This window comes from Mus caroli, unplaced genomic scaffold, assembly GCF_978045245.1.
Source record: "Mus caroli unplaced genomic scaffold, Mus_caroli_1 scaffold_13, whole genome shotgun sequence".
Classification (NCBI taxonomy): Eukaryota; Metazoa; Chordata; class Mammalia; order Rodentia; family Muridae; genus Mus; species Mus caroli.
The window spans coordinates 2,542,274-2,556,437 of record NW_028227268.1 but is presented as its reverse complement, the minus strand read 5'-3'; the positions used below and the strand labels follow the sequence as shown (position 1 = coordinate 2,556,437).

General features: G+C 43.3%; 1 protein-coding gene and 1 long non-coding RNA gene across 8 annotated transcripts in view; one reads left to right on the top strand and one right to left on the bottom strand.

The window, feature by feature from the left end:
- The window catches only part of LOC110304765 (uncharacterized), a 36,164-nt gene that overhangs the window by 8,905 nt on the left and 13,095 nt on the right, over positions 1-14,164 (bottom strand). The window lies entirely within an intron of this gene.
- Rnf213 (ring finger protein 213) overlaps positions 1-14,164 on the top strand; it is a 103,881-nt gene that overhangs the window by 80,238 nt on the left and 9,479 nt on the right. For all 6 annotated transcript variants that reach the window (XM_029483690.2, XM_029483687.2, XM_029483686.2 and 3 more), the window contains 8 exons: positions 5,320-5,562; positions 6,601-6,682; positions 7,317-7,351; positions 8,177-8,271; positions 9,785-9,944; positions 10,588-10,756; positions 12,621-12,712; positions 13,209-13,460. In XM_029483690.2, coding sequence (XP_029339550.1) covers positions 5,320-5,562; positions 6,601-6,682; positions 7,317-7,351; positions 8,177-8,271; positions 9,785-9,944; positions 10,588-10,756; positions 12,621-12,712; positions 13,209-13,460 — 1,128 coding nt within the window. The remainder of the gene's footprint in view (positions 1-5,319; positions 5,563-6,600; positions 6,683-7,316; positions 7,352-8,176; positions 8,272-9,784; positions 9,945-10,587; positions 10,757-12,620; positions 12,713-13,208; positions 13,461-14,164) is intronic.

Here is a 14,164-nt window from a genome sequence, read left to right as displayed (position 1 = left end):
CTGGATCCTCCGGTAGCACTATGTCCAATTTTCTGAGGAACCGCCAGACTGATTTCCAGAGTGGTTGTACAAGCTTGCAATCCCACCAACAATGGAGGAGTGTTCCTCTTTCTCCACATCCTCGCCAGCATCTGCTGTCACCTGAATTTTTGATCTTAGCCATTCTGACTGGTGTGAGGTGGAATCTCAGGGTTGTTTTGATTTGCATTTCCCTGATGATTAAGGATGTTGAACACTTTTTCAGGTGCTTCTCTGCCATTCGGTATTCCTCAGGTGAGACTTCTTTGTTCTGAGCCCCATTTTTTAATGGGTTTATTTGACTTTCTGGAGTCCACCTTCTTGAGTTCTTTATATATATTGGATATTAGTCCCTTATCTGATTTAGGATAGGTAAAGATCCTTTCCCAATCTGTTGGTGGTTTTTGTGTTATTGGTGTTTTGTCTTATTGATGGTGTCTTTTGCCTTGCAGAAGCTTTGCAGTTTCATGAGGTCCCACTTGTCAATTCTCGATCTTACAGCACAGGCCATTGCTGTTCTATTCAAGAATTTTTCCCCTGTGCCCATATCTTCAAGGCTTTTCCCCACTTTCTCCTCTATAAGTTTCAGTGTCTCTGGTTTTATGTGAAGTTCCTTGATCCACTTAGACTTGACCTTAGTACAAGGAGATAGGAATGGATCGATTCGCATTCTTCTACATGTTAACAACCAGTTGTGCCAGCACCATTTGTTGAAAATGCTGTCTTTCTTCCACTGGATGTTTTTAGCTCCCTTGTCAAAGATCAAGTGACCATAGGTGTGTGGGTTCATTTCTGGGTCTTCAATTCTATTCCATTGGTCTATTTGTCTGTCACTATACCAGTACCACGCAGTTTTTATCACAATTGCTCTGTAGTAAAGCTTTAGGTCCGGCATGGTGATTCCACCAGAGGTTCTTTTATCCTTGAGAAGAGTTTTTGCTATCCTAGGTTTTTTTGTTATTCCAGATGAATTTGCAGATTGCACTTTCTAATTCGTCGAAGAATTGAGTTGGAATTTTGATGGGGATTGCATTGAATCTGTAGATTGCTTTTGGCAAGATAGCCATTTTTACAATGTTGATCCTGCCAATCCATGAGGATGGGAGATCTTTCCATCTTCTGAGATCTTCTATAATTTCTTTCTTCAGAGACTTGAAGTTTTTATTATACAGATCTTTCACTTCCTTAGTTAGAGTCACGCCAAGATATTTTATATTATTTGTGACTATTGAGAAAGGTGTTGTTTCCCTAATTTCTTTCTCAGCCTGTTTATTCTTTGTGTAGAGAAAGGCCATTGATTTGTTTGAGTTAATTTTATATCCAGCTACTTCACCAAAGCTGTTTATCAGGTTTAGGAGTTCTCTAGTGGAATTTTTAGGGTCACTTATGTATACTATCATATCATCTGCAAAAAGTGATATTTTGACTTCATCTTTTCCAATTTGTATCCCTTTGATCTCCTTTTGTTGTCGAATTGCTCTGGCTAGGACTTCAAGTACAATGTTGAATAGGTATGGAGAAAGTGGACAGCCTTGTCTAGTCCCTGATTTTAGAGGGATTGCTTCAAGCTTCTCACCATTTACTTTGATGTTGGCTACTGGTTTGCTGTAGATTGCTTTTATCATGTTTAGGTATGGGCCTTGAATTCCTGATCTTTCCAAGACTTTTATCATGAATGGGTGTTGGATCTTGTCAAATGCCTTTTCTGCATCTAACGAGATGACCATGTGGTTTTTGTCTTTGAGTTTGTTTATATACTGGATTACGTTGATGGATTTCCGTATATTGAACCATCCCTGCATCCCTGGGATGAAACCTACTTGGTCAGGATGGATGATTGTTTTGAGGTGTTCTTGGATTCGGTTAGCAAGAACTTTATTGAGGATTTTTGCATCAATATTCATAAGGGATATTGGTGTGAAGTTTTCTATCTTTGTTGGGTCTTTTTGTGGTTTAGGTATCAGAGTAATAGTGGCTTCATAGAATGAGTTGGGTAGAGTACCTTCTGTTTCTATTTTGTGGAATAGTTTGTGAAGAGCTGGGATTAGATCTTCTTTGAAGGTCTGATAGAACTCTGCACTAAACCCATCTGGTCCTGGGCTTTTTTTGGTTGGGAGACTATTAATGACTGCTTCTATTTCTTTGGGGGATATAGGGCTGTTTAGATCATTAACCTGATCTTGATTCAACTTTGGTACCTGGTATCTGTCTAGGAACTTCTCCATTTCATCCAGGTTCTCCAGTTTTGTTGAGTACAGCCTTTGGTAGAAGGATCTGATGGTGTTTTGGATGTCTTCAGGATCTGTTGTTATGTCTCCTTTTTCATTTCTGATTTTGTTAATTAGGATGCTTTCCCTGTGCCCTCTAGTGAGTCTGGCTAAGGGTTTATCTATCTTGTTGATTTTCTCCAAGAACCAGCTCCTTGATTGGTTGATTCTTTGAATAGTTCTTCTTGTTTCCACTTGGTTGATTTCGCCCCTGAGTTTGATTATTTCCTGCCGTCTACTCCTCCTGGGTGAATTTGCTTCCTTTTGTTCTAGTGCTTTTAGGTGTGTTGTCAAGCTGCTAATGTGTGCTCTCTCTAGTTTCTTTTTGGAGGCACTCAGAGCTATGAGTTTTCCTCTTAGAAATGCTTTCATTGCGTCCCATAAGTTTGGGTATGTTGTGGCTTCATTTTCATTGAACTCTAAAAAGTCCTTAATTTCTTTCTTTATTCCTTCCTTGACCAAGGTATCATTGAGAAGAGTGTTGTTCAGTTTCCACGTGAATGTTGGCTTTCTATTATTTATTTTGTTATTGAAGATCAGCCTTAGTCCATGGTGATCTGATAGGATGCATGGGACAATTTCAATATTTTTGTATCTGTTGAGGCCTGTTTTGTGACCAATTATGTGGTCAATTTTGGAGAAGGTACCATGAGGTGCTGAGAAGAAGGTATATCCTTTTGTTTTAGGATAGAATGTTCTGTAGATATCTGCCAGATCCATTTGATTCATAACTTGTTAGTTTCACTGTGTCCCTGTTTAGTTTCTGTTTCTATGATCTGTCCATTGGTGAAAGTGGTGTGTTGAAGTCTCCCACTATTATTGTATGAGGTGCAATGTGTGCTTTGAGATTTACTAAAGTTTCTTTAATGAATGTGGCTGCCTTTGTATCTGGAGCATAGATATTCAGGATTGATAGTTCCTCTTGGAGGATTTTACCTTTGATGTTTATGAAGTGCCCCTCCCTGTCTTTTTTGATGACTTTGGGTTGGAAGTCAATCTTATCAGATATTAGAATGGCTACTCCAGCTTGTTTCTTCATACCATTTGCTTGGAAAATTGTTTTCCAGCCTTTCATTCTGAGGTAGTGTCTATCTTTTTCTCTGAGATGAGTTTCCTGTAAGCAGCAAAATGTTGGGTCTTGTTTGTGTAGCCAGTTTGTTAGTCTATGTCTTTTTATCGGGGAGTTGAGTCCATTGATATTAAGAGATATTAAGGAAAAGTAATTGTTGTTTCCTGTTATTTTTGTTGTTAAAGTTGGCATTCTGTTCTTGTGGCTGTCTTCTTTTAGGTTTGTTGAGGGATTACCTTCTTGTTGTTTCTAGGGCGTGGTTCCCGTCCTTGTATTGGTTTTTTCCTGTTATTATCCTTTGAAGGGCTGGATTCGTGGAGAGATAATGTGTGAATTTGGTTTTGTCGTGGAATACTTTGGTTTTTCCATCTATGTTAATTGAGAGTTTGGCTGGGTATAGTAGCCTGGGCTGGAATTTGTGTTCTTTTAGTGTCTGTATAACATCTGTCCAGGATCTTCTGGCTTTCATAGTCTCTGGTGAAAAATCTGGTGTAATTCTGATAGGCTTGCCTTTATATGTTACTTGGCCTTTTTCTCTTACTGCTTTTAGTATTCTATCTTTATTTAGTGCATTTGTTGTTCTGATTATTATGTGTCGGGAGGTATTTCTTTTCTGGTCCAGTCTATTTAGACTACTATTCTGTAGGCTTCTTGTATGTTCATGGGCATCTCTTTCTTTAGATTTGGGAAGTTTTCTTCTATAATTTTGTTGAAGATGTTTGCTGGTCCTTTGAGTTGAAAATCTTCATTCTCATCCACTCCTATTATCCGTAGGTTTGGTCTTCTCATTGTATCCTGTATTTCTTGGATGTTTTGAGTTAGGATCTTTTTGCGTTTTACATTTTCCTTGATTGTTGTGCCGATGTTCTCTATGGAATCTTCTGCACCTGAGATTCTCTCTTCCATCTCTTGTATTCTGTTGCTGATGCTTGTATCTATGGTTCCAGATTTCTTTCCTAGGGTTTCTATCTCCAGTGTTGCCTCATTTTGGGTTTTCTTTATTGTGTCTACTTCCCTTTTTAGGTCTAGTATGGTTTTGTTCATTTCCATCATCTGTTTGGATGTGTTTTCCTGTTTTTCTTTAAGGACTTCTACCTGTTTGATTGTGTTATCCTGTTTTTCTTTAAGGACTTCTACCTGTTTGATTGTGTTATCCTGTTTTTCTTTAAGGACTTGTAACTCTTTAGCCATGTTCTCCTGTAATTCTTTAAGTGAGTTATTAAAGTCCTTCTTGATGTCCTCTACCATCATCATGAGATATGTTTTTAGATCCGTGTCTAGCTTTTCCGGTGTGTTGGGGTGCCCTGGACTGGGCGAAGTGGGAGTGCTGGGTTCTGATGATGGTGAGTGGTCTTGGTTTCTGTTAGTAAGATTATTATGTTTACCTTTCGCCATCTGGTAATCTCTGGGGTTAGTTGTTATCGTTGTCACTGTTTAAAGATTGGAGCAGACTCTGTGTTCCACTCACCCGAAGTCTCAAAATCCTGTGTCGGGTGTCGTGGGTAGCTGGCGGGTGTCAGCCGACCCTGTGCTCTAGCTACCCCGGTGCTGGTCAGGCCGGAAGAGGCCTGTGGCCCTACTCAGGCCGGTTTTCTGCTTCCCTAACTAATGCAGTCTCAGGTCCCGCGCGCAATTGGATTGGAGCAGAAGCTGTGTTCCACTCACCAGATCTTAAGATCCTGTGGCGGGTGTTGTGGGTAGCTGGCGCGTGTCAGCCGACCCTGCACCCTAGCTACCCCGGTGCTGTTCTCCATTGTCTTTAAACTCACAATCCTCTTCCCTCTGCCTTGAGTCCCGGGATTACAGGTCTGCATTACCACACCATATTGGAATTCAGGTTATCATGTAGTCTGGGCTAGTCTTTATTTAACTCTTGAGTCTTCTATCTCTACCTCTCAAGTGCTCAGTCCAGCCCTACAATGTTGTTTTGAAACATGTTAATGTTAAGAACATTTTTCTCATCAGCAATTGGAGGCAGTGAACAAATTCATTAAGGAAAGCAAGATCCTCTCTGATCCTAACATCAGATGCTTTGCAAGATCGCTAGTGGATAATACTCTGCCCCTGCTGAGGATCAGGTCTGCTAACAGCATCCTGAAGGGAACGGTGACTGAAATGGCTGTCCATGTGGCAACCATCCTCCTCTGTGGACACAACCAAATTTTGAAGCCCCTGAGGAACTTGGCCTTCTATCCCGTCAACATGGCGGTAAGATCACTTCTTCAGGGCTTTGTCCCCAGGGAAAACAAACCTGGTGACTTAGGAACTGTTAAAACTATCTGTCTTATTGATTTTAATCTGTCTGCCCACAGTGGTGGTACAGACTCCTAAGCACTGTGTTAGGCTTCTCTCTCTTTTTCTCTCTCTCTCTCTCTAATTATTATTAGATATTTTCTTTATTTACATTTCAATGCTATCCCAAAAGTCCCCCTATACTCTCCCCGTGCCCTGCTCCCCTACCCACCCACTCCCACTTCTTGGCCCTGGCATTCACCTGTACTGGGGCATATAAAGTTTGCAAGACCTAGGGGCCTCTCTTCCCAATGATGGCCGACTAGGCCATCTTCTGCTACATATGCAGATAGAGAGTTCATATTGTTGTTCCTCCTATAAGGTTGCAGACCCTTTGGGTACTTTCTCTAGCTCCTCCATTGGGGGGCCTGTGTTCCATCCAATAGATGACTGTGAGCATCCACTTCTGTATTTGCCAGGCACTGGCATAGCCTCACATGAGACAGCCATATCAGGGACCCAATGGCATGAATACAATTGAAAGGGGATTTGTATTTGTCAGATAGCTGTGTGTGATACAGTCTGGGTAGCCCTACAATGGAGAGGCTGAGAACCCCATAGCTGTTTAGTCCCCTAGAGGGTTCCTGGAGACACTCTGTCAGGGATAGATGGCAGCAGGAGCAAGAGGAAGATTAACTCAATAGTAATGTACACACAACAGATGACCTTGCCCGCAGGAAGGGAAGGCAAAGGAGCACAAGGAACTCTTCCTGGACCTCCTTAATGTAGAAAGTAGGGTGGGTGTTCTCATTTCAGATACCCTGAGTAGGGAATCCTTCATAGGTATGCCCAGCAGTTTATCTCCTAGTTGATTCCAGATCCAGCCAGATTGACAGCCAAGACTAGGCATCATAGGCATCCCTGAGGCTGCACAGTCAATGCCCTCCTTGCTTTGTTCTGACTGTACGGATGTGTGTTCACTTGTTATGACCTGTCCTGCTTCTGGGATTTCAGAATGCTTTTCTTCCAACAATGCCTGAAGACCTGCTAGTTCACGCCAGGACTTGGAGGGGCCTGGAAAATGTCACCTGGTACAGTAAGTGCTGGCACCATGCTCTTCTGATAGAAGGACACAGACCTTGGGTTGTGCTTGGGGGCCACATTTGCCTTTTGTGGCTTACAGGACCCATGCTCTGCTCCTATGTCTGAGTCTAGAGGAAGCCCTTTGCAGCATTTGGTGCACTCTAGAACATGCATCTGAGAAAAGAGGGGACTCTGAGCTACACTGAAGTTCAAATAAAGACAAGGCTGAAATACAGAACTGGAAGGCAAAATCATGTAGCCCAAGGCTTTGTGTGGATTTTGCTGTTGCTTTGAGTAAATAATCTTTTTAAAATATTTTAAATTTTGTCAGACAGCAATAATAAATCCAAAGAAAAGAAAGGTGGAAAATACTATCTACCATGCTGCTGAATTCACTGTTTGTGAACTAGTGATCTAATTCATCTAATTTATCTTTGCTTTCTAAAACTAAGTTCAGACATTTTCACTGAGCACATCCATCATCCACACTACGCATATATCACATACTTCCTCACAATTTACCCAACAGCTCAAACTTCTAGGGAGGTGCGAAGGCTGTGTCCTACTTGATCAGGAGCAGAGAGGGCAGAGAGTAGGCCCCAGTGGGTGACCCTAACTAGCCAATGTGTGTCTTGTTCTTTTAACAGCTTGTCCCAGAGGCCATCTATGCTCTGTGGGAGAGGTGAGTTTTGGTGCTTGGAATAGAGTTTGGTGAGATGGATCCCCAGAGGGCTGCTGGTTGGGATAACTGCATTTTCAGACCACACAGCAGGGGTTAGTGACACTATTGAACGGGAAAGACATCCCATAGTTGGCCCATGGAAAGGATGGAAGGGAATCACCATCCTGGACTACCCAGGCTTTTGCCACCCCAGGCACTGTGCCTGCTAAGCAGCAGGCTACCAGGCTGCAGTAACACATCGTTCATTAAGGACAAGTTGTGGAGGGGACTGAGGCAAACAACCCACCAATTCTGAGACTTACATACTTCCTTGTCCATGGAACGAGGCAAAAAAGGATTCTTTCCCAGATGGACCCAGGTTTTGGGGGGTCTATGACTGCTTTGGTATGCTGTGGGCCATGTGTCACACAGTTCAGAGCTATACCATCTAACTTTTTAAAGAGGTCCTTGCAAATAATGTTATGTTGGATTATTTTTAAATCGCCATCATATATTTAAAAAAAATTAGGCTGAAAGTGAGTAATGCTGCTTTTTACGGTGTTAGATATTACAGCCCTAAGACGAGTGCACAGGTACAAGAAAGGAATAGACTTGTGTGCTTCAACTTTTCCTATACTGTGTCAATCAATTTGGGATTCAAACTCAGTTTTATGTCTACTTTTCATAAAAGTTTGCATTTCTATTACCATACTTAGGAGTGTCCACCCTGTCCCCATTATCACTCCTCAGAATTATATGCACACATAGGAACCATCCCTTTCTATGGCAGAGCAGGGTTGTTACACAGCAGCTCTTATGCATAACACAACACTGTGTTCACTCTAGTGTGGCAGACCAATGCAAGAGAGCACCTGTCTGGACTGTGGTCTTCCAGTCGGAGGTCTTAATCACACGCCGCATGAGGGCTTCAATGCTGTCAGGTACATAAGCTGCTGCTTCCCTGCTAGGAATCAGCCCTGGACTTCAGCACTGCTTCTACTTTTTTTTTTTTTTTTTCTCTAAACTGTCACTAACTTGTGCCTCAGACACTATTGTCCTTTTGGATCTATGTCATGCATGGCATCAGTGCCAAAGTCCCTGTCATTGGGAAATTGTAAGGTGCTATCACTGGTCCTAAATGCAACGTGGCTGGCATATTAGCACTTACCAATACTGATATGTTCTGTGGGTCCTGGACTTACTCCTTGTACAGATATTTTTCTATAAGCAGATGCCCTGACTTGGGAGGACAGTCAGGTCCAACACACTGAGCCAGCATCTGCCAATCTCTGCACATGCCACCTAACTTGAACTTGTAACCCATCGGCCTTAGTTCTCTCTCATCTTCCCAAGGGGTTTTGTTTGTTTTGTTTTGTTGGTTTTTCCAGACCAGGTTTCTCTGTGTAGCCCTGGCTGTCCTGGATCTCACTCTCTATAGACCAGGCTGGCCTTGAACTCAGAAATCCGCCTGCCTCTGCCTCTCAAGTGCTGGGATTAAAGGCATGTGCTAGTACTACTCGGCGTTTATTTTGTTTTTATACATAGGATCTCACACTATATCCATGGCTGTCCTGGTACTTGAGTATTCAGATTACTGGGGCACATCATCACACGTGGCTTTTTGTTTTTCCAAATGTAAGGAAAATAAGCGGCACACAATCAAGCTTGCCAAATATTTCCATGCCTTGGTTTGTGTGAGGGGGAGGTTCTAAGACACCCATGACATTGTAAAATCCTTAGTAAAAGCTGCCTGATACGTAAAATGACACAGGAATTAGACAGAATGCTACTCCTGTTCCCATGTGCTCACAGTCGACTAGACTGCCTACAAGGCCAGATAGGTAAGTCTGACCCCACACTTCTGACACAATTTAGCTCATTACTCCCTTCTGATTGATTGGTGGGGCCTGTCTACAGCACAATATGTTCTGGTATAGTCAGAGCTGCTTATGTCCAAGCTGAAGGTCCTTGACATGCAGTATTCTTGCAACTGAATGTACACACTGTATCTCCCACCTACTACATATGATGCAAAATGTTCTACCAGACCTTGGATCCCAATTATTGGGAAAATGAGAAGTACATGGAAAATACAGGCATGGGTGCAAAATATTCTGAACTCTAGCTGCCCAGAGACGATTGCAAGCCTCTTCTCTGATGCCTTCTTGGGGGTCAGCAGCAGCCATTTTATGCAGCCACATTAAGCTGAGTCTTAGGTTGTTGGCTAGCCAGAAGGGAGGTCTGTAAAGTTATATAGGCAGGCATCCCAGGCCAAGGAGGAGGAATAGGAGAAAGGAAGATGAGGAGGGGGACGATGACAATGATGACGATGACTTTTAATGTTTCCTCGGCGAATGGAACCCTATCTCCAAGCCCTGAGTATCTGAGACATCACCCTAAAGCTTGGAAGATTAGCCTCTTTTAATGTTCACCTTGTCTTCTCTTCCTTTCCAGAAACAATGAGGATAGAACGCAGACTGGCCACGTGTTGGGGGACCCACAGTCCAGTGGTGTAGCAGAAGTATCTGACCGAGGGCAATCCCCAGTGGTCTTTATTCTCACCCGGCTACTCACTCATTTGGCTATGCTTGTGGGAGCCACCCATGATCCCCAGGTACTTGTAATAAGCTGCTGCTCAGAGTTCTCTTGAGCTGCTAGAGAAGACCTTGCTATTGTTTCCTGCCAGCTCTAAGCCTGCTTTCCAGTGCCTGTGGGTTACAAGTGTGCTGCTCATGCTTAGTCTGTCAGGTCATAGAAGCCTAATCTCCAACGTGGCATGGAATGGGATAAGAAGCACTTTTCAGATTATGTAAAATCCATTTCTTTTTTTATTATTAATATTTTTCATGGTGCTCTAGAGCTAAGAGTTCTACCATGGAAAGATATAGAGTCTGGTTTTCTTCTTAACTGATACCAACTAGATTTTTGCATTATGAGACTCAATGTCACCTGTACACAATGTGTAAGGATGTGATGATGAAGTTTATTTTCAGAGAGCAGCACAGAGAAGCTAAGGCCATGTATGCTCCATCTCTACCATATGAATACTAGCTAAAAAGGACAAAAAGTTCAAGGCTGATGTTTTAGATAATCCGACAGCCAGCTTATGCCTGTTCCTTCTACCATCTCTGTTGCTACATCATGCTTAGAAGTCATCCTCTGACTTGATGCTGGTGTCTTGCTCTTCTGCCCTCTCCTGGGCTCACCATTTCCACTATATATGAGATTTTCTGAACGTTTTGTTTCATTACTCCCAGGCCCTGACAGTTATCATTAAGCCTTCGGTCCAGGACCCACAAGGCTTCCTACAGCAGCACATACAGAGAGACCTGGAGCAGCTAACCAAGATGCTGGGCAGGAGTGCCGACGAGACCATCCATGTGGTCCACCTCATCCTGAGCAGCCTGCTCAGGGTGCAGAGCCAGGGTAAGCACAGGGGGAAAGAGCTATGCTAGGCCCAGGACTCCTGAAGGAGTGGGAACCACAGACTTGAGAATAGCCTGTAATCTAGCACTTTGGAAGATGAGGCATGAGGAATATGAGTTCTTGGATCACCTGGGCTTCACAGGAAAAATCCTTTTTTTAAATAAAAAGAGAGGGGATGGGAGAAACAGAAGCCCAAACTCCTAGCAGGCTGAAGAAATTGCTCTGTTCTCAAATCACCATGCACAAGGTCCTGTGACCTTTGGTACTTGGGAGTATTTACACACAAGTGCAAACCTATTGTGTTGGAGAAACATGCCAAGCAAGAATCACACAAGAATCAGTCATTAGCCTTGCTTCTGATTTTTATGAAAAAGTCCATGGTTGTAAACCAGTCTCCTAGTTGACCATGGACCGTGTCCATGCACACAGTTTCTCCTAGTTGACCATGGGCTGTTTCTGTGTACACAATTTATTTGAGAAAAAGCCAGCACTGCTCATTGAGCTGACAGTTGTGTTCTAAGCATTTAAATCTATCAAGAAAGGACATGCAAGATGATTTGATAAATAGCACTGAAGATGGCATTAGTTTTTTAAAAAGATGAATTTATTTTATGTGTATGTGTGCCCTATGTTCATGCACACCAGAAGAGAGAATCAGAGCCCATTACAAGTCACCATGTAGCTATTGGGAATTGAACTCAGGACCTCTGGCTACGACTCTTCCAGTGTTCTTAACCACTGAACCATCCTCCAGTGAAGATGGCATTGTTGTTTTTATTTTTATTTTTATTTTTGTTTTTTTGGTTTTTCGAGACAGGGTTTCTCTGTGTAGCCCTGGCTGTCCTGGAACTCACTTTGTAGACCAGGCTGGCCTTGAACTCAGAAATCTGCCTGTCTCTGCCTCCGGAGTTCTGGGATTAAAGATGTGCACCACCACGCCCGGCTAAGGATGGCATTGTTAAGAATGACTTTTCCTTAACTGCAAAAAGAACAAAAACCTTTTTGATTTTGGTGGTGCTGGGGATTAATGCATGGGGCCTTGAACATGATAGGCAAACATTCCTGTCCAGCTGAGCCAAAGAAAGTCCTGCAAAGATCTTTTAAAACCATCAGTGGGAAAACAATGGTATCATGTATTTTAAGGTAGGGGCACACACCTGCTCAGTGCATGTGTGGAAGTTGAGGACAACTTTTGGGAGTTGGTTCTCCATCTAGTTGAGAGAAGTCTCTCTTGTTATTGCTGCTGCTCTGCATATTCAAGGATAGCTGGCCTGTGAGCTTCAGGCATTCTCCTGTCATTGCCACCCATCGTGCAGTGCAGAAATTACAGGTGCAACCCACTACACCAGGTGTTTGTGGGTCCTGGGGATATAGCTCAGGTTGTCAGCTCTTACCCACCACCCCAACCTTTTTAATTTATTATATATAAGTACACTGTAGCAGTCTTCAGACATCCCAGAAGAGAGTATCAGATCTCATTACGTATGCTTGCGAGCCATCATGTGGTTGCTGGGATTTGAACTCACGACCTTCGGAAGAACAGTTGGCAGACGCTCTTAACTGCTGAGCCATCTCTCCAGCCCCCGACCCAATCTTTTAAAATAAGATACTAACAAGAAGAAAGGGGCTGCCTGCAAACTGAAATCCCTGTTCTAAGGCCTTCCTCCCCAGTCTGCATTCATTACAGGAATTTGCTATTTAGTAAAACCTCATTTCATTGAAAGCCTGTTAGCATCCTTGGGGTACTTAGGAAAGTACTTCCTCCATATTGAACTCTCTATTGGCACTTAACTGGTACTTACTGTATGCAGGATGCTATGGCTCTTATTCTAGGGCAACCCACACATTCTTGTTTCATTTGTAGGGGTGTTAAATTTTAATGCAGAATTGTCAACCAAAAGATGCAGAAACAACTGGGAGAAGCATTTTGAAACTCTTCTGCTACGTGAACTGAAGGTAAGCTGTGACAGTTGCTTAGCACTTCTGTCTAGGATAAGAGTAGGGGTCTCCCATTCATCTGCTGAGTAATCTTTACCCATCATCCCTGGGGAGGGACTCCTCTGAGCCTCAGGCTTCACTGCCCTCAACCTACAGCTTGCTTGTCATCACTCTAGAGAGCTGCATGTGAGAGTATGAAGCAGAACTACTACCCTACAGAGAGACCCACTCGGATGCACAGTGGTCAGAGATGAAATACTCTTCTGTCAGAGAAGAGCACTGCTGAGGGGAACAAAGCATACTAGAGATAAAGAGGGGAGGTGGAAGGAAAGCAGTGATTGTGGCATCTTAGTCCTGAATCCCCTGTATTCAGGGGGGAGGGGGGACAAACCCTACAAGGAACTGTTAAGTTATAACAGAAAGCAGCAGCGGGACAGGCAAGGTAGGAGGGTAGCCACAGCCCATGTGCAGCAATGTCTGAATTCCAGAATTCTGTTTCATTCTCTTCATCCAGCATCTTGACAAAAACTTGCCAGCTATAAATGCTCTTATCAGCCAAGATGAGCGCATCAGCTCCAACCCTGTGACCAAAATCATCTATGGGGACCCAGCAACCTTCTTGCCCCACTTGCCCCAAAAAAGTATAATTCATTGCTCAAAGATTTGGAGCTGCAGGAAGAAAATCACAGTGGAGTACCTGCAGCACATAGTGGAACAGAAGAATGGCAAGGAAACTGTGCCTGTCCTCTGGCACTTCCTCCAGAAGGTACGAGGGACTCCTGCTTGACCTCACAAAAACAGGAAGCCCTGAACCTCTGCTCAGAACACTGACTCCAAGGGCCAAAGTTCTGAGTAGTTACAAGTGGTGTGGCTCTAAGAGAATATTAGTAGCAGGAAACTCAAGAAGGCCTTTGCTGTCTCAGGCCCTCTGAAGCATAGTCACAGGCAAAATAACACATAGGTCAGTCAGTAGTCATCTGAAGAGAATTGAGGGCCAGGAGGCCATCTGACCACAAAGGATACAGGTCATCTGCAGTGTCTGCAGTGACAGCAAACATTATTCAATGCGTGAACGTTTGTAACTGTTAGATCATCTAGGCAGAGTCTGAAGCTGGGAATGTGGGCTGGAGTAGGTTGGGAAGTTCTGAGGTGCAGCAATCCTGTCGGACCCAGGAACTCAGTTTCTGTTATCCACTGGAGTGCTGGTCATGGTGATCTTTGAGGTTACCCTGAGCACCAGTGTTGGGTATTCACAAAAGTAACTGCCTCGTGTCAGTGCTGTGACTTCTCTCAGGGTGGTTTTGGCTGAGGTAGCTTGGGTCTGAGGCTTTGGAACAATGACCACTGATGTCTGTTTGCTTCCAACAGCTACTCACATATCCAGCCAGTCACACAAACACAAGAGACCACTTCTTTATCTTTTTAAGAATTTTACACATTAATGGAGTTCATTGTGACTCACGGAATGCA